Raw genomic sequence first — 26701 nt, forward strand, 5'->3', positions numbered from 1 at the left:
ATACACACACAGATTAGAAGGAATACACACACACACACACAAACACGTTTTTGTCCTCCTAAAAGGGAGAATTCTGTGTTTTTTTAAGTGTTTTTGTATAAAGCTGTGTTTCCAAAGAGTAGAACAGGACGGTTTGACAGTACAGTACATATTTTTATGGGTTTCAATTAGGAATACTAACAGAAATAACTGTTTCCATTCGTTGGCACCCTTCCTTTGGGGTACCAGAGTAAAATGGTACAGTCAGTCAGGGTGGAGCTAGACCAGTTCCACCCATAACAGTCATCTGACTGGGCGACAGAAATACGTCAATACCTTGCGATGAATGTAAATATCCCATGGAAGTCGAGGCAAATACCTGCAGTCAATTCTCATACAGAGCTTGATGTCTTGTTGAGACAAATAGCCACAAACCAAGCAGGGAAAAAAACAAGCTGCTGGACGTCCGCCATTGTTGGAGCACTATGCATCTTGCTTACATGGTCACAGGCACAGCCTACACCCCGCCTACCAAGGAAAGTTACTGTTCTCAGTGGGAACGCAAGCCTGATCCAAGGCTTTACCATTCCAAACTAAACCGTACCAGAAAATGCCAGCCATTAACCCAGTGTTTGTCAATCCTCGTTTCTGGGGACCCACATCCCTGCATATTAGATGTTTTCCTGCTGCTCCAGCACACCTGATTCAAATGGTCAGCTCATCACCAAGCTCTGAAAAAGCCTGATAATGATCCATTCATTTGAATCAGGTGCGTTTAAAACACGCAGGGAAGTGGGTCCCCAAGACCAGGATTGAGAAACCCTGCCATAACCTAACCTCTTGTTCCCCAAACTTAACCAGTTCCTCAGAAATTAGATTCTGCCTCATTAGGTCCAGGTTTTGGTCTCCATGGGGGGACTATTGCTCCTGTTTGTGCTAGAAAATGTCCTAAAGAGGTGACAAATAATGCACACACACACACACACACACACACACACACACACACACATTCTTGCACAGTGTAATTAGTGAGGACACTCATAGACAATACATTCCCTAACCTTAAATATCACAACTAAATATCTTACCTTAAATTCTAACCCTAACCCTAAAACCAGGTCTTTATGTCCTTATATTGCCAAAATGTCCTCACTTCCCATGATTTATTCGTTTTTTAGGTCCTCTCAAAGACACACACACACACACACTGAGTCGGATGGGGAGCTGGGTGCTCTCCCCAGTAGCAGTGCGCCCCCAGCGGCGATGCAGCGACACTGCGGCTCCTGCGCCGGGGTTAAAAAGCGGCGGGCGGTGCGCCGGTGCTCCAGTGTGGGGAGTGTTTGGTTTGAACAGGAGACACAGAAAAGTTAGTCGCGGATTCTTCTTCTTCATCTTCTTCTTCTTCTTCCCTTGTGCTCTTCTCCTCCCTGGTGTGTGTGCGTGTGTGAATCCGCTGCAGCAGCTTCATCATCATCACCCGAACCTCAGCTCAGCATCATGGCAAACAAACCACAGCAGCAGCCGCAACCTCCTCACCTGCACCTGGCCGAGGTCACCGCGTCCCAGTTCCTGGACATCTGGAAACACTTCGACGCGGATGGTAAGAGTTTCTTCTTGTTATTACTTTCATTTATCATTTCTTCCTAAAAGTTGATTGAATTGCATGACACACACACAGATGAAGTGACTGCTGTCAAACGCAAAATGTCGTTCCTGACGAGTCATAAACCACAGGGATGCAACGACTAATCGATTATTTGTAGATTACTAAATTAATTGCCAACTATTTTGAGGTTGTTGTTTTTTAATTAAGACATCATTTTTGAGGTTTGGGAAACACCTATTATGATTTTTCAGCATTGTATGGCTCGAATAACTAATGGATTGATAAATGAATTGATTGAAGAATTAATTAAGAATGTTTGGGCTTTTTTTAAATGACAATTGGAAAACATCTATAAAGTGACTTTTTAAGTTCAGTTTGATGTTTAAATTATAGGTAATAATTAAGTCTCCTGCTTGATCCACCATCAAATATCCTTTTTCATACATATGTATATGTATATACATACATTTATATGTAGGCTACATACATACATATATATATATATATATATATATATATATATGAAGGGGCATTTCAATGATATTGCCTGATTTTTAAAGGTGCTACAATGTCAGCATAAAAAAGAAGAAAATTCAACCTTTTTTTCTCCCTCCAGATGAATATTTGATGAGTTAAATGCATTGGTAGATATATTATTTATACACAGTTCTATAAAAAGACATAATATAGCACAGTATTCAAACATACTCTGAATTCAATTAACTGCTTTTTCATCTCTCTCTCTCTCTGTCTCTCTCTCTCTCTCTCTCTGTGGCTGTTTAACAGTTTAGATTTTATTCAGACACTGGATTTCAAGACCCTCAGTTGAATTGTTACCCCTGCAATCAATCCCTGATTTAATTAGGCCTTTTCTTCCTGGGTGTAAAAGACCTATAATTAGTGTCACTTTAGACGTTGCCCTATAACTAATTGGCTGCAAACGATGCTCCTTGCTGGCTTATCGATATCCGTTTCCAATCAAAAACGGGCTATTTGTGTTTTTTAATCAATAGGTGATGTGTCTTGGGTGTTGAGATGCTTTCAGTCAATATGACAAAAAAAAAGGAAGACTAATTTCATATTGATATCATGTCATTTTCCTTTACTCACGTTTTCCTCAGTATTGATTAAGGTCTCATCTTTGCTGTTTCGATCCTTGCTGTCACATTGTGACGAGTAGGAGACGGCTCGATGCCTCTTTTTTTTCCACGTCCGATATATTGCACTCTCCATGGTTCGACTGATACTGATATCAGTCCGATACAGGACTAAGCTGTTATCAACGCATTTGTGCTGATGCATAGCCATAACCGGCCATTTTATCTTAATTATAAATATTCTTCTTCCAAATGAATGAGCCACAGCATGACTTGGTTAAAATGATGCTGCTGCTTTATATGTATGTGTTATTACAGTCTTTACAAAGGGTATGAATGTGATATTTGGGGATTTTGTATCATATCAGATTTCACATTTTTCTATTTGGTATCCAGTAAATTACTTTACAGAATCAGATTGATACTAGAACTGAGGGGACTCCCTTGAAAAAGCTCCTATTGGAGCAAATCAATGAAATTGGACGCCATCATGGGGCGAAGCGGCTCTTACAAGTTGCCCTCCCATCTTAAGCTGTGTCAGCACATTTTCAGTCCTTGAATTTGATGTCAACCAAGGTGTAGGAACCCTGGATTTATGTGTGTACGTTTTAAATCACATACATACCATGAAATTGTAATTCATTTACCAAACATTACTAAAGTGAGTAACTTTGGGAAACACTGGGCAATCACAGTTCAAATCTCAAAACTGAATTTCCAGGACCAGGTTTTGGTCTCCATGAGGACTACTAGTCCATGAGGATATTTTTCTGGTTTGCAGAATTAGGGTATGATTGGCTTATATTACACCATCAGAGACCTGGTCCCACAGGGAGGACACACTCTGGTCCCTTTGGTGGGCCACGAAATGAGGACATAAGATCAGACTGACAATGTTAACCAACTCCCCAATTATTAGTCATCAGCTACTGTCAACCAATTAAAAATATCTCATAAATCATTAGCCAGTAAGTGAGTGACTGAGTGAGACAGGAGATGGGACGTCCATAGTCCTCATCCTCGTTCTCCCAACTTGTCTAAAACAGACATGTACACACACACACACATGTACACACACACACAAACAAACACACACACACACTCCTGGGAATTCAGTGTAAACATGATGTGTTGTTGAGGCACACATGGTGGAAGAACACGCTCCACAGGGAAATCAAAGTGGAACGAGGAGGTAAGGTAGAAAGTTGTCACATAATCTGTTGTAACTCCTCAGTCTCGGTGAGAGAGTGGACGTGGACAAGGACACCGCCCAAGTTTTTTCTTCTTTTCTTTTTTCTTTATGTCCTCCTAATGCTGAGCTAGTTTACATATTGTGCTTTGCAGTGAGCAGCTTTGCAAATCAAATTCAACCCAGCGTGCATGAACAGATTTGGCTGAAGCGAGTGATTTCTGCTCTCATTAAAAAAAAAAAAATGAACGTCTTCTGTCTGCGCAGAAGGCTATGTGTGTGTGTGTGTGTGTGTGTGTGTGTGTGTGGGGGGGGGGGGTGTAATTTGTTTGCTCAGATTGAGTAAACATCTCTGACTTGCAGATAAAAATACACAGGAGGCTCAGTGCACCCAGAGATGATGAAACCACATATTCCCAAGGTTGGCCCGGGATCAAATCTCACCAGGAATTTTCTCCTCCACTATTTCTCATCCTCATCCTTCTCTCCATCCAAGTGCCTCAAATCAGTCACTTCAAAAAGGAAGCAAATGTGTTTCCTTTTGCTAATTATAAATCATTTGCTGTCCCATCATGTTTGCTGAGCTGGGGTCATCGAGCAAACTCCACACCTTGAATTGACCTGCCTACGTTTGTCTCACCACAAAATATTTGAATAGACAGGGCTGCACTTTACTTTGAAAGGCAAATGCACTTTGTATGGTTTTAAATATGCACATTGTTCACCACAGCTGTCCTCTGTGAGTGGCTTTTTGTGTTGAGTTTGACTTTTTTTTGTAGAATCACAAATAGAAAAGTAAAACGTGTCTTGACTTGACCTGGTCTGTACAGACTCACAGGAAGTTAAGTGGTTCTGTGAAGCTTTTATTTGGGCATTTGGTGCAAAGATAACGCAAAAGAGAGCCCATTTGGACCCCCAAAAAAAGTGTTCTTCATTTAATGTTAAAGTCACACTAAGAGATTTTACCACCATGCAAGTGTATTCAACTCTGTCACTCTTGGTTTTTAAAGTTTAAAAAAAAAAAAAAAGACATATAGCACGGCTTTCAAGCATATTTAAATGTTTTAATATTAAGTGAACAGTCACACATGACTTGCTTTGTCACTTCAAAAAGGAAGCAAATGTGTTTCCTTTTATAAAAAATAACCTCTTCAACGGTTGCCACGTTTGTTGATGCCTGCAACCTGGTAGTCGGCACTGCCCTCTAGAGGAAGAACCGTGTAAACATCCATACAAACGCTAAAGGGTAGTGACGACGACGCAATATTTAGTTAAATGTTTGTCACAAAGCCACATTGTGTCCATTTGTTTCCCTCCAGGCTCTTGTTAACTTTCAACGACTCTCTGGAGTAAAAATTAAAGGAGGTTAATCAGGAAGTTTAAGATGTCAGGATACAGCAGGTATACCCAAATAATGTCCTCTCCAGCTGTTTCTAAACTCATAAAAAGCACATTGGCAACATTGTAAGCATCAGATCTATTCAGTCTGTCGAGTTTTGCGATATATTGGTCGATTTTTGCCACATCTTAGGCTGCCAACATTTTAGGCAGTCCATAGAAAGCGAGTCATGCGAGAAGGACATTAGTGACGGCTGTTTAATGTCTGCAGTGCAGTTTTATGTATTTTGATGGTGGGGTTATAACTTTGTGATAAATGCATCAGCACAAACCGTTTATTGAACGGCTAAGTTAATTGTTTATTGAGCTAAAAGACGATGGCGGAATGAATTCAAGGTTGCAATATCGGTATCATACACTGTATGAGTGTGGGTCTTTCTTAAAGGTGTTTTTATATACATTCATATATATATATATATATATATATATATATGTATCATGTCATTGAGATTTGCTGCATATTAGTGCTTTGGATACTTTGGGATGTGATGGCCACTGGACTGCAGCATACACTGTATAGGATTTTTACGTAAAAAAAACATAGGATACAGCTAATGCTACACATAAATAAATGCTGTACAAACACAAATATAATTGGACTAATACATCTGCGTTTATTGTATAGAGCTATGGCCTAATCCATCCATAAATCTATTTTTATTGGAGATTTTATGCCACTTGCTTTGTAGTTAATCGCGTTTTTTTTTCTTCTCCAGTTTAATTATCCCGCAGGTCTTTCGTGTCCAGGGTGTTAAATGTCAATAAAAATGCACAGGAGGGCGGGAGGCTGGACAGCAGTGAGGCATTTGACTGTCCCACTTAACTGAAACAGCAGAGCTGCTATTCATGAGTTTAGATAACATCACTGACACACACACACACACATATGCATGAAAACTTCCGTGGATAGAACAAAGCTGCTAAGATGCTGGGTTGGCTCCAGGGAGATGGAAGATGAGACAGTGAGTTAGAGGCAGGAGGCAGAGGAGAGGAAGTGGATGCCCATAATAATCTTTGTTAGAGTTTAATGAGGCAGCTCTGCCTTCCAGGGTTTTATTGAAGCAGCTCCTCACATCGTTTGGAGCCATCTGTCCAACCGCTCGTCGCGCTCGTTGATGGAACATTGGCACTGGTTCACAGCTTACCTGGGTGAATAGTTACTGTCAGTGCCGGAAACACCAGGAATAAAGATTAAAAAAAAAGAGGATAAGGACAACAATTTGGGCTAAATTTGGCATCACAAAATAGAGACAAATGTGATGGACACATCCTCCCAGAGTGAGATGCTTTTGAAGAAAAGTTTGACATAAGTGACACTTCATCTGACGGAGTGATTGACGGCTCAAAGACGGAGGCATTTTCTCGTGGAAAATAGGAAGTTTGACTTCCTTGGGAGGAAAATCTCAATAATCTCACAGGTTATATAATCTGATTTAGCTTGTTTGAAAATCAGCCACAGGGGGGTTTCAAGATGCTTTCACAAAAAATCTAATCACAATATAAATCATGTGGGGTTTTGGTTTTTTTGTCGATTTTAAAAGTAGTTTTCTCTTCTAGAGTTGTGATATTAATAAATATCACAGCTAATAAACAGAAACAGCTAAACGTAGCAGCTGCATAAGGCTCACATTTGTGCTGAGTCATGCTTTGGAAGGCTCTATTCATTTTGGCCCAGTGGAGCCAAAGCTAAACAACAACAACAATAACCACAACAAAGAAACACAGCAAGGGAAGCTAAATAAAACCACTTACAGGAAATAAAAACTAAACTAAATATTGAATTCTATATTCATTCAATTTTAGACAAATGTCAGACCAACATGCTCAGGTAATTTATCAAGTTAATCATTTGCCAATTAATAAATAGTAATTGGTCAAAGCAGATTATTAAAATGACAAATATCAACCAGATTAATCAGTTAATCAATTGTAAATATTGTTTGTTTCAATAATGTTTTTCTGTGTAATGTATTTATTGTGCTACTACATGACTTTATCGCTAAATAATCTTTGAAAATCTTTATAAAAAGCATTATAAAAAGTATATATCGTTATTGTTATTGTTATTTTAGGAATATGTTCTTTGACAAAAAGCAAAAATGTAAATTAAACTGATTTCAGTTTGTTTTAGAGACATCATTTCATAATTAAATGGTGACATACACGCACATTACCGATAACACATTTTCATTGGATTAGTGTAATCATCTCCCCTGGGTCTCAAGCAAGCACCTGCATTGCCTCCTCTGCTGCATCACACTATTGTTTTTCTTTCTATTTTTTACACTGCGCTGTTATCCATATTGACTCGGCCCATTTGCTGAATGGGCCCCGCTGAACACACTATTGATGTCCATGGAGTAAAGGAAGCTGCCTGTGGATCATCACCTTGAAAACCCTAGAAAAGCAGTTTTCCATTTATAGCCTCTCCTTGTGTGTAACCCTGCGAACACGCGCAGTCTTCCAGGAGTGATCGGTTTGCATCCAGTCAGTCAATAGTATAATCTATCGAGCCAGGGGAGACGGAAGAGAGTTACTGGTAAAAGGCTCGTGTTTGAATCAATTCTGACACTGTGGCCACATCACATCAGCGCTGGTGCTTTTTTCTTTTTTTGCCATGTCAGCAATAATGGTAAGAGGTGTCGTGGTTGGTGTGATAACGTGGCGTTATGGTCTGTCTGTGTCCCAGGTAATGGCTACATCGAGGGGAAGGAGCTGGAGAACTTCTTCAGGGAGCTGGAGATGGCCCGGAGAGGAGCAGGAGTGGTGAGTTCAGCAGCTATCTCCTGACTTTGTCACCCCTACAGGAAAATGTCTTAACGTTTAACGCAGTATAGCTTATATCTTTTATCTTAACGTATCTTTCTTCACCATTATCCCACTGCAAGTTTACGCCCTCTTCTTCAGCCAGATAACCACCTGAGTTTCCCCTCTTTCATTTGAGCAGCGCCACCGTGAGGAGACTTCAGTGGTAATACAGAATATTAACGTAAACACTCCAGGGGTTATTCCACTTATTTGACAAACATCTAGAGAAGCGAGATGATAATTCCTGTCACAGTCACTTCATATGTTCTCAGCCAGACTTTTCTAACATTTATTATGTATAAATGTTGCTTTATGTGGTCTTTAAGTACAGAAAAACCTGTTCGGTTTCACTGTAATTGGGTACAAATCTTTTCCAGGACCCATCAAACCCCATATTCAGAGAAAAGATGAAGGAGTTCATGCAGAAGTTTGACAAGAACAAAGATGGACGAATTGAGATGTCAGAGGTGAGGCTTTACCAGACACTTTCAAGTTGTTCTTTTGCTTGTGTAAGATAGACATATTTCAAAAATAAGGTTGGAACAATTTAAATTAATGGATCACATAACTTAATTACAATTAACCACACCAGTTAAGAGCTTTATATTCAAAGACACTAAGGCAGAACAATAAATCACTTCCAATTGATTTATTTGAATTTGATACAAATGAAATAAGAACGAAAGAAAGAAAGAAGAAAAGCAAATCACACAAAAAAGATGCAAATAGAACAGGTATATAAAGATATTACTCGTTATGATACGTGTCTTTGAAATGTGGATGTTCCTGTTTCAGTTGTTCTAAAAGTGTCTTTTTCGTCTTATTTTTTCACATATCCAAATAATATTGTGGACTTGTCACTAAGGTATTATCCTAGTATTCTATTTATTTATTCTAGTAATTATGGTACATTGTTTATGTCACTGTAATGTGGCCCCGACCCAAAAAAAACAACCAAACCAAAAGGTTTTCTCCTCTGAATTGAAGATGAGAAAAAGTTGTAAAAAGGAAACTGTAAAGCCGGCGGTGGTTTACAGAAACCTGGTCAATACTCCCATCAGCCGTGTAAATGCAGCCGCCACCATCATCTCTATGGAGCATCATTTGGGGGATATTGCTTTCCCTCGATTTTACAATTTTCAGAGTGAGATGGAGAGCTGCTGCAATATCAATGATCCACCACCAGCCTGGAAAATCTACAAATGAGTTTCAGCCTCAATTATTGTGGGGGAAAAATCCAATAATGAAAAAAAAAAAAAAAAGTCTTGGTCTGAGCATCCAAAAAACATCATTTTTGAAAATAACTCCAGATTATGTTTCTCTATTATTCATGTCTGAGTTGCCCATTTGAAGCTTGGCAGATAAAAAGCTCCTCAGTCTTCATTTCTTCAGTCCCGGCATTTCAACTGCACCATCTTGTGCACTCACCACTTCCATTTTCCTGTCATCTGTCTCCCTCCAGCTGGCCCAGATTCTCCCAACTGAAGAGAACTTCTTGCTGTGCTTCAGACAGTTTGTCAGCTCCAGTGCTGAGTTTATGGCGGTAAGACTGTGTTCCACTGAGTGAGTGTGTAAGGGCCGGGATATTTCTTTTTAATCCAAAACTGCTCGCTCCCCCCATTCTTTACAATCTGTCATTTGATCAGCACTTTTCCAGGACTTTTTTGTGTGTGCAAAAGCTTCTCGTTCACTGTGAAATGTCATTAGAAAGGACAGGTTTGTTCTAACGAACCGTTCATTAGAGTCAGGAGTCAGTCAGCCATGGAGAGCTGACAGAGTGCATGTTCTCTTTTCTACCTACCGGCTGATTTCACGCTTTAGTTCCCTGTCTGTGGTTGACGGTGCTCTAATTAGTGAAATAAACTGAAGTAGTGTGGAAGGGGAAACCACAGAGTCCCTGGCTCCACTGTACATGTTTTCGTTTTCTCACGTTGGAGCGCAAGTTAAGGCTAATATGTGACAAGGGAGTGAAAAATATAGGAGAGCAAGCGAACCGTGGAGGTATAAATCCTGTCAGTGAAGTTAAAGGAGTAAGTACTTTGTAATGGACCAGTTTCATTGAATTTTTTTGATTACTATAATACAGTGAACTCTCCTGATGCTTATTGTGCCCACTGCAAAGCTTCATAGGTCTCAGCTACTGTAATTAGGTGTGTGCCGTTTGCTCTAGTGTTTTATGCTCAGCACCTGATCGGTGTTAATTACCCTAGGCTGTTCATTGTTCTCTGAGGATGCATGCAATTGTGTGTGTGTGTGTGTGTGTGTGTGTGTGTGTGCATCGGTCTGTGCAGAGAATATATGGGAAATGCTTTGCAGTAAAGCGAACATGCAAAACTTCCAACCAGGGCTCGGCAATAATATTATACTGTATATAGCAACATAAATTTCTTCAATTTTAATTTTAACAGAGGTCCATTATATGTCAGTGCAGCCATTCCCGAACTTAAGAACCCACTTTGAAGTCTAAGAATCCTCTGAAGTCCACACCCAAACCTTAAACTACAACTCTGATGAAGACTAGAATCAATAATTCCCATAAAATCAGGGCAGATTAATAATCAGTCCACTTCACTTTATCTCTGAACTTGCATATCCTTCAACTCATGCATGTGGTTTTAACAGCTGGGTTTCATGTAATATTTGAAAAGTCTAGCTGCAATTATACATCAACAGAAAACATCACTTGAACATTGAATTGTGTCATTCACTTGCAAATCCTTCTATTGATTACGAGAGTTATGGCGTTAATTATAATGACACCTGCTATACTGGGTCAGATAAAAGAAAAATGACACGTAATTTAAATCCCATGGCTGTGTTTTTTTCATTATAAGTATTTCTTAGAATCTATTTTTCATTAATTTAAAACTTGATTGCAAAACTGAAAATTATTTATTTATATTTCCTGACCCACCTGCAATACTGTCACGGTCCACTGGGGGGACACACACTTGGGAATCGCTGTCTCTGTGTAATGTAAATATTAGTCGTTCCTGTGTTGTTTACACACACAGGAAAACATTACATCACATCATTTATATGATGTATGGAATGCAAAATAACAAGAGGGAAAATCTGTAGTAACTTTGTGGTAATATAATTCCACTTGACACTTTGCAGCAACTAAAAGAAAAAAACATGCTCTGCCTCAGAATTTAATGGGTGGAAATTGATTGAGTTTATTTTTAGGAATACTGCAGACAAACAAACACTGAAAACAGAATCTTCATGGTGGAAAGGATGTAGCAGCAGAAACTAATGAGAGTTATCACTGCTGAAGTTATAGCACAGCAATTTAAAGTGTAATCCTCTGAGGCTAACTTAGCCCACTGCCTGATTTTGAATAATGCACCGAGTGGAACGGTTCAGTATGGCACATATTTCCATTATGAATAGTTCCAAAATAACTGTCCCCAACCGTTCCATTTTTGGAACCCTTCCCTTTGAGTACCAGAATTACAGTCAGAAAAACAGAAAAACGTAACTCACAGTGTTTCTTCAATGCCCGCCGTCTATTATTTATACAAAGCTTGACGTCTTGTTGAGACAAATAGCCACAAAGGCAAAAAACGAGCTGCTGGACTTCCTCCATTGTCTCACTGGGTACGACGTCATGCTCCGTATCGGGTACAGCCAAGTAAAGACACTGTTGTCAATCGAAACGCAAGCCTGACCGAGGGCTTTACCGTTCCAAAACGTACCACATCATGATGGAAATACAGAATATGGTAGTGACGGCGATAATGTTTGTGACGGACGGACGTTTGAATGCAGTAGCTTGTGTGAGAGACCCCAGTTTTTATCACAACATATTTAATTTCAACACTTTATTCTAAACTGAGAAGATTTGCACCTGGATCAGCAAATAGCATTAACGAGATACACAGATACACTGGTTTACACCTGAAAAAAGGGATTTTTGTATATGAGAGCCCCAGTTGTTTTTTTAAAAAAAAACTGCTTTATATGAAAATGTCCAAGGATAGCATAAACAAGTTTAGTGTTGCTGCGAAGTATGAATAATGAATCAAAGGCAGAGTCACAAAAAAGCAAACGTGCTGCTAAAGTACCAGCGAAATTCTTTCTTCCCCCAAAAATGCCCTCAGAAGATATGAAAATGGCAGATTTTCATGTTAGATCTGCCGCGCTGAAAAAGAAGGAGTCAATTAGAAACCAATTACATGAGGGGGGAAGAGGCTGCCCTTGTCTCCCGTATCAAATTGAGATGGAATAATGAAACGGGAGATGGAGGATGTATGAAGGAGAAGGTGTGGAGAAGGAGAGGAGGATTCAAAAGGGCAAACGAGAGAAAGCAGCAGCAGAGTAATTGAAATGTCGATGGGAAGTTGAGAGCCAGAGTTTGAGAACATAAAACAAGAGAGGAGGATTAATCAGTCTTTGCTGAAGGGTGCAGGGAGGAGGAGGAGGGCAGGGAGGTTTTTAAAGGGTTAGAATGAGGAAGCAGAACCTTCTATTTTCAGAGTCATATATAATGGATAACCACTGTACCACTGTAGCTCCTTTCTGCAGAGCCCAGAGGAGGAGAAGGAGGAGAAGGAGAAGAAGGGGAAGGCCATCCATCTTTGATAAGAAGCCCTTCTTTAGACAGGGACAGCTTGGGAGATTAAAGCATTCATTAAAATGACTTTCTCTACCTCCCTCGCTTCTCTCTTTGTCTCTCGTTGCCCTCTGCTCTGTGTGTGTGTGTGTGTGTGGCTGCACTGGGAGTTTATTGAAAACTGTGTGATTACAGTAATGGTCCAGCCTTTTGTGGATGTTCCTACTGGAACGATTTCTGCACTCTTATCGCGGGTTAAGAGCGAGGTGCGGTTTCGATCGGAGAGAATTTATGTTTGTGGGGGGAAAAGAAATGTGAGTCTCTGAGAGTCTTTGTGAGAAGGTTCAGTCTTTTGTTTTGTTGTTTTCTTTCAGGCATGGAGGCGATATGACACAGATCGCAGTGGCTACATTGAAGCAAATGAACTGAAGGTATGTCGTGAATAAACATATACACATTTTTGCGTTTTCACCTACTCATGTTTTAAATCCATCTGTTTTTAAGCATGGTCATATTTATACATGTTTTGTTTTGCTTTGTCTTTTTTTTTCTTTCTTCCCTCCATGCACGCACACACACACACACACAGAGCAACAACCCTAAACAATAATTTTAGCCTAGGGATGCAACCACTTGATCTGTAAACCACGCTCCCTGTCATTTACCTAAATCCTATGTTGTTAGGCACTAATAAAAAGAAAAACAAACACAACAAATAACAGTCCATGTTTGTATTGTGATCAATAAGGACATTATTTGGATGCTTCTTTGGATGAATAGGTGAGTTTGAAGCAAAAATTGCCAGAAATTAGAGACTAAATATGAGGGTAAAGGCCCATTTATACTACTTTACTTTACTTTACTACTTTCAGCACTGCCCCTCTAGAGGAAGTATTGCGTAAATGTCCATACTAACGCAAAAGAGTAAGGTAGGGTAGTAACGGAGATAACCTTTGGCTGGACGGACATAAAATGTGTATAAATGTGTATAAATGTGTATAAATGTGTATAAATGGGCCTCAAGGCCCGCTAAACTACTCACATTAGCATTAAAAAGTCCGAAGCAGGAGGTAAACTGTGTCTAAAAGCAAAAGATACACTAACCAGCACCATTACGTGTCTGCTTACGTGTCACGTTTTTATAAACAAACAAATATGACAACAGTAAAAGTAAATGTGTTTGAGTTACAAGTGGCAGCCATATTGTAATCCCAATGTTGGGGGTTTGGTGAGGTGGCTCTGACTTTCCCATTTGGAAATCTGAGTTGAGGGGGTGTTGCTTATTGAGGAAACACCCCCCCTCAACTCAGAAATTTCGACTACAACCGGAATGCGCCGTAAGTGGATGCCCCTCAGGGAATTGTGTTTTTTCAGGTGAGGATTCAGCTTTACAGAGAAACACTCACTTCACCACTTCCACACAAACATCACTCACTTCATCACCCTTTGGAAATATTGTGTCAGATCACACCAAGGAAAAATCCTCCGCCCTGGGGAGATGAGCATTAATGGGGTCAGTGATTATGCATGTGCAGATTAGGCTGCTCAGGTTGTTATGGGATCATATTTCTTCCTGCTGACTGAGTGCAGATGAGTTACCCAGGTTTTTGCTACTATCATGTCTTTTTACATTTATGATTTACTTTGAGGTGGGAGAAGAAGGTAGAGATGGAGGAAACATAAAGAGTAACTACACTTATGTCAAGTGCTGTAATGATTCGAGGAAAAAGCCTATTTTATGCATCATCACTTTGCATTTTTAACTTCATGGACTTCATGATAAAAATGTGTCACTCGATACTTTTCTTTCCCTTGTAATTCATATTCGTAAATGCAATATCTCATAGGTTCAATCCTTTGCAATGTTTACACTGTAACTATAATCAGTTATAAAAGGTACATCGCTGTGCAAAGCTCTTTTAGCAATGCTGTGCTGACCATAAAGTAGAATTATTTCTAATAAAAAACAAATTAAATATAGACATATAGAATATAGTACATATAGAATTCAATCAAATCAAATGAAATCAAACCAAAGTGTGCTATAAAAAAGTATCATTCCCTCATATTGAATCGTCCTACTTATTACCTTTACTTTTGCTGCTGAAATACTGTCCTCGTTGGTGGATTTATCTCATCTTATCCCACGTCATCTCATCCCATCATCTAATTTCTTCTAATTTTATATTGGGGAAGGAGGTAGAAGTTTAAGTTCGATCAGATGTATTTTGAAATTTACTTCACTTAATATTACTTTTACTTTTGAATAGACCCATGTAAAATCAAGTCAGATTAGCTCTTGCATCTTGGCTTTTCCTTTTCAGCCGTGAAGAATGAACATCCACGGTGTGCCAGATTTTCTTTTGTTCTTTCTCATTTCTGGTTATCCATGTGTCTCTGTCCTCAGGGTTTTCTGTCAGACCTGCTGCAGAAGGCGAACAGACACTATGATGACCAGAAGCTGCAGGAGTACACACAGACCATAGTAAGACTCAATCTCTCTCTCTCACACACACACACACACACACTCAGACATAATGGAAAAGTCATTTCCACACACACACACACACACACACACACACACAGCACTGTTGTTGTTTAACGGTCCAACAAATCACAGATTTATTATGGATTCAGACCAGCAGCAACAAAACTTATATTTCAACCCTGGGACCAAGTTTCATCTCCCAAAACTAATTTTTAACATATAAACAACAACAGTCAGGTCAGTCTAGGACATGATGTATGAAGTAAACATTTTTATGGCAGGTAATTTGGGTCTGGCCTGTATGAGCTTGTTAGTAACAGCATGAAGCTCTGTTCGGCTTGGTAGTTGTGGACCGTCATGTCCTGCAGGTTGTGTGTTTACAGTCCAGATGTGCTCACATCTGCTTTATCCTGGAAGCTTCCTCCTCCGTACTTTCTGCAGTTCGTGTTTGCAGAGCGTCACTTTACATTTTGTTTGCTTGATCATCCGGTTCCACTGATGTGCACTTGATCTCACGTTCATTCAGATTTTTTTTTGCCCATATTTGGTGGGGTGGGTCAAAAAATATCGATTTTGGTGATATACTACTTCATGTCCCCACAAAAGCTGCATTAAGAGACGCTCCGTCCATGTTCAATACATATATAATATATAATATAATACATATTTATGCATTTTGTTCTCTATGTTGTGAATAAATAGATAAATCCTGCACTTTTAACCGGTTTGTTTACTTCAGTTAGACATGTACTGTTACATTACTGTACTGTTACGCTTTATGATTATCACAGAATCGTATCGCAATATTATCGGTATCGTGGACCATGTATCGCGTATTGTTTCGTGAGGTACATCCATGGTTACCATCACCTTCATTTTCAGAATTTTACTAACTGCATAGAGCAAAATGTCGGTTCATGTATACTGTCTTTGCCTTGTGCAGATGACAACATTTACCTCTAGCGTACTATATTTGACCTCTGCTAACTCAGAAAGTATGGATCCAACCGCACCAGTCCCCTGCTAAAGACCTGGAAATATGAAAATGAAAATGATATTTCTCAGTCACTGAAATTCCTGGGACCTCCATCTCGACAGCATATATCTGCATTCCTCTCAGTTTTTCCCTCCTCTGTTCTGCTTCACTTTGTAGCTCAGGATGTTTGATCTGAATGGAGATGGGAAGCTGGGCCTGTCAGAAATGGCAAGGTAATGTGCAATTCTACTTGCCTCTGTGCTCGCTATATAAATGTTGAAACACATTGCCTGCTGATGGATTTGAATAATTTAACAGCCATTGTGTCGGCTAATGAAGTCCTTCTCTCCCACAGGCTTCTGCCTGTTCAGGAGAATTTCTTACTTAAGTTCCAGGTACGGAACAGGCACGACACGAAGAACAGCGTGTTTGCATGGACAATTGATGTCATTGTCAATATTAAGGTTGTGACTGTGTTTAATTAAATGGTCATGAAGCACAAATCTTCTTTTTGCAGGGTGTCAAATTGACCAGTGAGCAGTTTAATGCCATCTTCACATACTATGACAAGGTAAGTGACATTATTAATCTTAGTATTATTGTTGGCAATGGTGATAGACAGGTGAGGTCAGGCAGGAGTCTCAGAGGACTATGATGTTTGCAGATGATATTGTAATCTGTAGTGAGTTTAAATACCCGGGGTCAAACGTCCAAAGTAATGGACAGTACACAAGAGAGGTGAAGTAGTGACTGCAGACACGGTGGAGTGGGAAATAAACTGCCTGTGTGACAGAAGGACAGCAGCAAAGGTGAAAGGGAAGGTCTACAAGGCTTGGAGACAGTGGCACTGTCTAAAAGACAGGAGGAGCTGGAGCTGGAGGGGGCAGAGCTGAAGATGCTGAGATGGACAGGAATCCAAAATGAGCATCATTTTCAATTTTCAAACACACACAGCTATTATCTTAAGGTCTCTGCATTGACTTCCATTCATTTGTACTTCCTAAACAAAACATTATCTCTAACTTTAACTATAACTAGTCAATGTCTATCCCTAATCTTAACCTAATCACAAGTCAAATCTTAGTCTTAACTTAACCAGTTCCTCAGAAATGAGGTTCTGTCTCATTAGGACCAGGTTTTGATCTCCACGAGGACTGCTGGTCCTGACGAAGGGACAATGAAGCAACTGTGTGTCACAAAGCGTTAAGTCTGCTTAGTTTAGTTATTGTGTTACTTTAGGTTTAAAGTCACGTTAAGTTCATGTCACTTTTGGTGTGGGTTTGATTTTCACTTCCCCTTTTATTTTGGTAAATGTCATGGTTTCCTGTCGCATAGTTTCCTCAGTTGTTTTGACACATCTCCCCTAATTCCCTCATGTACTTCACCTGGTGATCCTTAAGTAATCACTCGCACCTGCCCTTGATTCCCTCTCCCCTATATAGTGTCCCCAGTTCCCTTGTCATTTGCACTTTCAAGAGAACACGTCAGAGTCCAAGCCAGTGTCGCCTTTTTCTTGTAAGCTGAAGTGCCAAGTCTAGTCTAGTTTAGTTTATTCTTCTATGAAGAAGTGATTTTGAGTTTGCCCGTTTTACTCAAGAGGAAAATAAAGACTCTTGAATCATACATTGTGCCTCCTGTCTCATGCATTTGGGTCCAAGCAGTGTTATCTCTGTTCCTAACACTGTCATAAGTAAGTAACAGGAAAAAAGAGAGATTTGAGACCTTTTAAGGACTTTTCTGATGTTATAAATCGAGGGAGAAGTAGAAGATAGATTTCCATTCAAACTAACAATTTTTTGGAACTAGCAGAGTCGCCCCCTGGTGGTTATTCCATATATTTTCACTTGCACATTGGAATCCCCGGGAGAACTGGATGAATACATCACTTTCTATATATGGCCCATGGGTGGGACACTTCAGTCGAGCTGTGTAAATATCGAAGAGTATTTAGAAATAAGTCTGGCAAAGGCCTGAGCTCTGAAGTCATCTTGAAACTGGGCCTAGATGAACAGAACATTGGTTTAATGTCAACTGCCAGAGGGAATATTTCCAGAACTTTGGAATTACTTCCTGCGTCCAAATTCTTAACATGAGTGTGAGCCATAACTCATTAATTAACAGAGTGCCTCCACTTTATAGCCTTACAGCTAACCCTCTTTACAGAGTTATGAATGGCCAATGTGAGTCATTTTTTTTATTTACTCATTATTCAGAATGGCCAGTGCATTCATAATGACTGCCATGAAATATTGAATGGACTTGAGCAGCAGAGCAGCTCAGGAACATGGCGAGTTGACACTCTTTAGAACATAAAATGGTGCAGTAGAGCTCAACGGTATGGTACCTTTACCTTGTCTTTGCTCTGAAACCAGATGTTACGTGTTCCAGGCTTAAGACTCTTTTAATGAGGATTTTCTAAAATGTCATTGGATAATACATGTGATGGTAAATAGATTTTTCAAACCAGAACTGGTATAAAAGTGGGCAGTCAATGCGACTCTCTACAGGAAGTCGTCATTGCAGTGATCTTGAAGTATCTTTCTTGTCAGTGCTTCTCTGTGTGGAGATGAAAGTAACATCTATTTTGTTTCTCTGACGATTTATTTCAGGATGGAAATGGCTACATTGATGAGCAGGAGCTAGACGCTCTGCTACGAGACCTTTACCAGAAAAACAAGAAGGTGAGGCAAGGTCTTTAGATGTTTTAATAATGTTTGCTTTTTTCATATTAATTCCATAGTTTTACCACCAAAAATTATTTACTATGTAATTTGTCATCTGTTTTTAGTAGGTCCTCACTTGAGTGGGTAGACCAGAATGAAACCTCGATTTAAAACCACATTTTTAAACAATTATCAACATTTTTAATCCCTCTTGGACAAACTTGGTAAGGTGCTTACTAACATATTTTCCTGTGGGCTGACAAAGTCAGAAGTGATCTTTTTATCACTTTGAGGAGTTTCAAGTGTTACAGATAATGTCAGATTTATGTTTTTTCTTTTAATCCAATGATTTTAACCACTATCAGACTAATAACAATACTAAATATCGTATCACCCTTACTTTCTGATAAACCTATTCAAAGAGATTGGCATTGTCTTTAAAAGTTCCCTTTAGTCTCAGTTAAACAAAACAGACTTTGTACCCTTATTTAACAGCTTTAGATTCATTGTAATGGTTAAACGTTGCAGGGAGATGGCGGCTCTCTCCACTGCCCCCTACTGTCTGTTAGGGGAAAACCAGCCTTACAAGATCACGGCCGCCAACTCCTGTAAAACTTTTTGAATTGAATCTCTGTTTCAATTAGCTGAATTTGTGTTGGGTTGTGGTCAAACAAAGAACCCACACTTGTTCTTGGATAATGTCACAGTTTGACCTCAGCTGTCTCTTGTCCAGGATGTGGACGTGAAGAACCTGACGGGCTACAAGCAGAGCATCATGAGCCTCTCTGATGGCGGGAAGCTCTACCGTGGCGAGCTGGAGATCGTCCTCTGCAGGGAGCCAATCGTGTGACTCCTCCCTTCTTCTCTCTTTCTCTCTCTCTTGTTTGCATATCATCATTTTCTCTGCCTGCCCCGCCCCAGCCCGCTCTCCTGAGAACACACCCACTTCCAGCTGCCTGGTAGTGTTTACCAGGTGCATGTGCCGGACACTCCCCCCCTCTCTCCCTTACTTCCTCCCTCCCTCCCTTCTTCTTCATCATCTCCCTGAACCCGCCCTAAAGTGACATCATCAGAGTGAATGATAAGTGCACATGCAGCGCGCAACAGCTCTTCTTTCTTTAAAACCCTCTATTTTCTGCAGCCCAGTGTGAAACCTTTCGCTTTTTGGCTTCTCAGACTTGTCCTCGTGTCCTTTACAAGTTTCTGACCTCGTCCCCCGTCTCTGCCGCCCGTGCTGTGCCTGACTTGCAACTCCTGACCAAAAGCCCAAACCCTTTATTCCACAGACATCTCAACTGGTTGCTAACCCCTGAACCTTGACCCCCGGCTTTATTCATTGACCCTTCCATCCCCACCCCACCTTGCTCTGTCCACTTTGCATTAGATAAAATATATATATAAATATAAATATAGTCTTTAAAAACTGCAGACGGCTGAATTCATAGTCTGTGATGGAACTGATGTTGATTTTTTTTTATCTCCAACTTATATTCATCTCAGAACCCTCTTGAGTCCGTTAATCCTCTCCCATACGATTGCCATTATATGATTTTCATTTTCAATGTTTGTTTTTGGCTGATGGTGTCAAATGGAAATATGAATAAAATGTCTTAAGATAAAACCGGCTTGGAAACTTCGTGAAGTTGATTTTGATGCCTACCTGTGGTGATTAAGCCTGGACTTTGCCTCAAAGTTTGAAAGTGATTGGGTTTTTTTTTTAACCTCGCAGTTCTGTGTCATCCTCTGCCGTGTTTCGTCTCCTGATCACGCTCTGCTTTGTTGAACCCTCTGCATATATTCAGGTGTCTCACGCTGATTTTAGGGCATTAGCATTAGGATTACGAGGATTAAAAGTGGATGCGGTGAGAATGGGAGCAACACGGTGTCTCATACCGTTAAGTTTGAAGAGATTCTGAAACTGGTTCTAGCTAAAGCCAGTTTCGGGTGATCAACTTAACACCAGCCACTGCAACATGTAACGTTGATCCTGGAAATGCATTGCCCAGTGTATTTCATAATCAAGAAGATGACCGAAAACATCGCGAAACGACTGTTATTTCCAAGCATTGTAAAACAAAATTGACAGACTAACGGTCGTCAATTCTCCGTTGTCATGCATAACTTTTAAATATTAACAAATGTCAGTCAGGCCACTTCCCTCAATGCCAATTAAACTTATTAGCTCCATTAAACTCCCATGTCTCTCAGTATGTCGGTGTTTCGCGGAGTACGACAGCTACCAAGCGCTAGCATATCAAGATGGCTGTTCAGGAAAGTGGATTCTATAGAACACTTTGATGGGATTATTGCAAATGTGTAGTGGAATGAGGGGGTTGTGCGGGATCACAGATGAGATTCAGTTTGGTACAGTACGGTACGGTCAGACCAAGCCTTGGGTCAGGCTTGTGTTTCAACTGAGAGCAGTACATTACCTTAAAGTAATTCGGGGATTAAATAGTAAAACCAAAATAAACCGAGGGCTGAATTTTATGACTCATTCACCAAAGGAAATCCAGAGAGGAAATTATTTATTTTTGATATAACCCAGAAGGATTATGTGATCACATATCAAGGGGATTTAAAAGTCAATAGCACCGTGACTGCAAAGTCAATTACATAACACATGCAGTAAAAAATGAGAACAACAAACTTTTTGGCAGTACAATTTACTGAATCTTCTCCAGCTGAATCCAGGTTGGGTGGGTCGTCCCTGCTCCTAAAGTGAGATGTCCCTCCTAAGACAGATGGACAGGACAAGATATTTCTAGTCAAACTTCTATAATTGAGTTGACATGCTTTTAAAGCAGACTGAATAATACAGCAGGCGCACAAGCTCCCAGCTCACTGACGAGCTGGTGCAAACGCACATCAATTAATCAGAAGCACTTCGGTCTTTTTCGGTCATGCTGCTGCTCGAGGACAGCGCGTATCATGGAGGTATAGCAGTGAGTATTTAGCTCATACAAAGTCCCGTTTATTGTGGTGCTGGACACTGTGGCCACATATCACAAGCTTGAAAATTTTAAAACTACAGATGCTGCACTTACACAGAAACTTTATTTGTCTGCTAAAATACTAGAAGCTCCAGTGTTGAAACTCAATCGCCAATTTGATTTTGATTTCTAAATAATGAACACCACAGTATGCGAGAGAGAGGAGAGCATAGAATTTGTCTCTTCTGACACGTGTTTCTGCAGTACGTCGGTAAGTTCTGTGTTCTATTTCTGTCTTTCAACGTGACATTACTTGTCCACGCTGCATCCAGGAAACTTAATTGGAGCCGTATGGTACGGAAACAGCAGCCGATTTGATTAAACAATGCACACAGCTGTTCAGGAAGCACTTGGTTGCTGTTGGTGGAGCAAGCATTTCCAATGTCGCACCATCAGGTTTGCGAGAAGTCCAAATTGCGATTGAGATTGGAGCTGCATGGTAAAGGAAACAGCAGCTTTGATTAAACATACAGACAGCTGTTCAGGGAGCACTTGATTGCTGTTGATGGAGCAAGCATTTCCGATATCGCATCATTAGGTTCACGAGAAGCACAAATTGCGATTGTAATTGGAGCTGCATGGTAAAGGAAACAGCAGCAGGCAGCTGTAATTAGGCAACTGTTTCAAGAGCACTTGATCGCTGTTGGGAGAGCATGCATGTCCAATAGAGCTGAGAGTTAGCTGACGTTACACAACCAAGTTAACGCCCCTTGGCAGGATAATACTTATACTACTATACTTATATACTGTGCTGGACAAAACATGAATCAGGCAATATGTCGGGTAACTCGTCTCTTTGCCAGCTGTTTTCATCGTAAAAGTTAAGATGGTGGATAGATGTTGAGCCAGAACAGTCGACAGAGACCAGATCCAGAGAGGCAGTGGAGTTGAATCACTGCTATAAAATGTGCTCACAACATTTCTGAAACCACTCATAGGCACTTCTTGGTCATCCATAGTGCATAGTCCTTGAAATTGATTTAAAAAAAATAAAATACTACACAGTATCTTTTTGATGCACAATGCATCTGGTGCAGATTGATTTTCATTAACCTTTCTTACATTTTTTTAAGCTGCACAGTGAGTCCAAAGAGACATTTTCTTCTCTGTTGAAAACATAATCTCAGCCATCACACTCTTTTTCAACAACTTTTGAGATGAGAGCGTTGAGGACTGTCTGGTCTGTAAGTGCACAGATGACTTTGCCATTGTCGTCTGACTTTCAAGCAGAGAAGAGTACTTCGACAAAAGGTGAAAAAAGGGGTGAGAACAATTTCTTACGACTCCATGTCAGTAAAAAAAAAACAACAACGAGCAACTGAAAGGTTTGAAAAGCAGGTACATCTAATTAAACTTTTTTTGCTGAAGATGCAGAGATTGGACAGCGATAGAGACATCTCTGCTCTTGCTCACTACATAAAAATGTAGTGCCAGCCGTCAAGAAATGGGAAGAAATCATCTCTACGTGCTCTGTATCAGCATGGGAAGGTAAATGTGTTTCTGTAGATCACCTGGACAAATCTCACTTCATGCAGTTTTTGTCAAAAAGACCATCAAGAGTGAATTCTGTCACGGGGGAGAGAGAATCTGCAGCATCGCTCTGCACTGCCCTCTGTAACCATCTGGGGTTTTACATCTACAATCAGACTCCTCAAACAGATGCAGGGTGAACTTCGGTTATATTTAGCTCTGGGAGAAAGGAAAGGATGACAAACTAAAAATACACATTGCAATGAGACTCAGTATACTCCCTATATGAAAAAATTTACTCAATCAAAAACATTACATTACATTGAGGGGAGCAGTAGGTGGCACAAAACTCACATTCACATTAGATTTATTTTCTGCTTTCTGCTTCTCCCTCTCTAGGGGGCGCCACAACGGAGGATCCATATATTCCTGACATAACCCTCTAGGTTAGGAGGCTAGGGGTCAATTTAGAGATAAACACTGAGCATGCAGGAATGGGAACTTTGCTCAGGGGTATCCCAGCCCTAGAACTGGCAGGAGGGTTCAAACCGGCAAATCTGTCACAAGCCAAGTTCTCTCTGCACTTGGTTATGGGCTGCCCCAGTTACCATGGAGAAAATGAGAAAGCCAAATCTGGTGATGTGAATAGAAAGACACTGTTAATAAGGGAGATTAGACTGTGTGCAAAAGGTTTACATTTAAACGTGTGTTATTGATATTGATACCGATATCACAGACTTGATGCTATCAGTCCGATGCGTCCTTTTAGATATTTTCTAGAACTATCGAAGCTGTTAACAACACATTAATGACATTTTTTAAGCTATTTCAAAGACATAATTATCCAGCTGTGTAACAAATATTCTTCTCCTATAACAAAGAACAACCCCCAATCTTTCTGTCTGATATCCAGTGATTTTGACAAATATAGGCCCGATAATGATGATACCAAATATCGTATCGGTTTGTCCCTAAAGAATTACACATAAAAGTGGGCTAATAGAAACCCAGTAAGTGGAACTGTCAAGAGTTTGAAGGCTTTCTCCCAAACTTTCAGAGAAATTTCGACCCAATTTTCTATAAATTTCCAGTGCCCATAATTTTCTTACTGACCGTCATATTATAGTACTGTAAGTCAATCCACAGGCCATTGTAGGCACCAGAGAAGGCAGAAGACGGTACCATTTTAAAATGATCATCTGTTCTTTTAGTCTTCCCTTAAGGAGGACATTAAACACTGAATTAGACTTATGAATATGCAAAATGTCAGAATTCACAATGTAGAAAATGAGAGATGCTGCACATGTGCCAGCAAGAAAATGAATTATGAAAAAAAAATTTCAAGATAGTAAAATACTTGGAGAATCTGAATTTGTGGTAAACGTTATTGATACGTGTTTAACTGATCTGGACGACTATTTTATTATTCATGCAAAAATACACCAATGTGAGGAGGATGGACTGAACAGCTGCAGAGAAAAGGAGCGGAGGATATGAATATAAGGATGAAGGGGAAAACTGCAATGATTTATTCATCGATGAAATGAACCCTTGTGTTTTATTTATGGCGGCTTTAAATAGAGCCCTTGTAAATTAAATAAAATGAATGAAAAATTGACTTTCTAACCCAGATCCAGCTTGTGTGCCCCCCCCCCCACACACACACACACACCTGTGCATGTGCACATTCCCAACAATGTTTTTACACCAACAATTTGCCTATTGACCTTATTCTGAGCGACTCAATATTCAAACTGCAGTGTTTACATGAGTTGCTAATAGAATATTCCATTCATATCCCTGTTAACATTTCACAGTGCGCAGCCTGATTATGACTCACGTTGGCAGACAAAGAAAGCACTGACTAATGTATGTCAGTATAGAACCATGCACACTTCAACAAACCATGAACTATCACTTTAAACCTATAAGTGTCTCTCTGACATTTTGTCCTCTCACGTCTCACTCTGCTTTCAACAGAGTTATTATCATTCAAAGTGGAAACACCATGCATCTCTGTCACTAACCCTAACCCTAACCCTATTTAGCATTTTTTAACCTTTTTAACTAAGATATTAAATTAAGATATTATTAAGATAAGACATTCTTTATTATTATTAATCCCCATAGGGAAATTCAGTCATCCAACAGCTCACAAAATAGACAAGGCAGTAGATGAAAAAATAAATCGGAGTGCTTCTTCTTTTGGCTTTCAGCGAATCACCTGCCTCCATCTTGTCCTCTCCCTTGTGTCCTTTTCTGTTACACCAACTGCCTCATGTCCTCCTTCACAACATCAATGAACCTTCTCTGTGGTCTTCTGCTTTTCCTCCTGACCGGCAGCTCCATCTTCAACATCCTTCGTCCTCACATGACCATACCACATGACCATATCTTCTCAACCTTCACTCTCTTACTTCATTTCAAGAATGTTCAACCTGAGCTGTCCCTCCAATATTCCTGGTCACCCCCAAGCAACATCTCACAGCAGACACTGAAGACATCAACCTGCTGAAGGAATACTGTCCTTTCTTGTACAGAGCCTCACTATTCTGGGACCAGTCCAGCTCATGGACACCTAATTATTTGTATGTCTCCATCACCTCAATGTCCACATTCTGGGTCTACACTGAGTGATCCTGCGAAAAACCACCACCATCTTCTCAGTCTTTGCAGTGTTCAGGAGCAGACGGTACTTTAGGACATTTTCTGATGTGAACACTGACCTTATTAGGACCAATATGACCAAAACCTGGTCCTAATGAGGGAGAACCTAATTTCTGAGAGCTAAGATTTGAAATGCAGGGACATGTTGACCTTGTGGGAGACACTTTGACTGGGCCCCACAACTTAGTATAAGGGGCTAGGGAATGCCTTATGTCTATGTCCTCACAGAGATATAAAAATGTGTTTTGTGTGTCTCTGTGTGTGTATGTGTGTGTTATTATTGCAATAAGCAATTAAGTAATTCCTGATTTTTTCTGCAGAGACAATACCACAATACTGTGTACGCTTGGCCGAGCCAGTTAACTGGCCTCCGCTCAAGAAACGCAGCTCTGCACCTCACATTGTACCATTACCAACTCATCATTTGCAACTGCAAAAAGCTTGGTGCCAAAATAACGTGTCTGTAAATAGAGGAACAGAAGCCAAAATCCAAATTAACTGACCTGGAGGAGAACGGGGATATCTGCTGCTCCCAAGCTCTGGGAGCTTTAATACAACCTGGGCTGGGGAGTCTGCCAGAGAAACCATCTGCGTGCTATGGCTGCATAAGCTCCATCAGCTGTGCCGTCAGAGCCTTATCTCTGCTCTCTGTCTCCACTCTCTGCATCGTCTCAGTAAAAAACAAAGAATAGAGGAGCTCATTCATGAAATCTCAAGTCTCCAATCATGATTTCTGAATGGAAGAGGAAAACCAAACACTACTGTTAATACATACACGTGTGTTATACAACAAAATATTTGCTTTTACA

General features: G+C 40.1%; 1 protein-coding gene across 1 annotated transcript; it reads left to right on the plus strand.

Annotated features, from left to right (window-relative positions):
• The first annotated feature begins 1289 nt into the window (after positions 1–1289).
• calb2a (calbindin 2a) lies at positions 1290–20387 on the plus strand. Its single transcript, XM_058646633.1, has 11 exons — positions 1290–1579; positions 7959–8035; positions 8455–8544; positions 9540–9620; positions 13010–13066; positions 15043–15120; positions 16277–16332; positions 16455–16494; positions 16617–16670; positions 18709–18780; positions 19496–20387. Exons 1-11 carry the CDS (start codon positions 1477–1479, stop codon positions 19610–19612), a joined length of 825 nt encoding a protein of 274 aa, XP_058502616.1. The 5' UTR covers positions 1290–1476; the 3' UTR covers positions 19613–20387.
• Positions 20388–26701: the final 6314 nt, after the last annotated feature.

The sequence above is a fragment of the Solea solea genome, chromosome 12 (assembly GCF_958295425.1).
Source record: "Solea solea chromosome 12, fSolSol10.1, whole genome shotgun sequence".
Taxonomy (NCBI): domain Eukaryota; kingdom Metazoa; phylum Chordata; class Actinopteri; order Pleuronectiformes; family Soleidae; genus Solea; species Solea solea.

Coding starts and splice junctions, on each gene's coding strand:
- calb2a (XM_058646633.1), top strand. CDS start 1,477: ATGGCAAACAAACCACAGCAGCAGCCGCAACCTCCTCACCTGCACCTG. Junction 8,036..8,454: donor CCCGGAGAGGAGCAGGAGTG/GTGAGTTCAGCA, acceptor AATCTTTTCCAG/GACCCATCAAACCCCATATT. Junction 18,781..19,495: donor TTTACCAGAAAAACAAGAAG/GTGAGGCAAGGT, acceptor TCTCTTGTCCAG/GATGTGGACGTGAAGAACCT.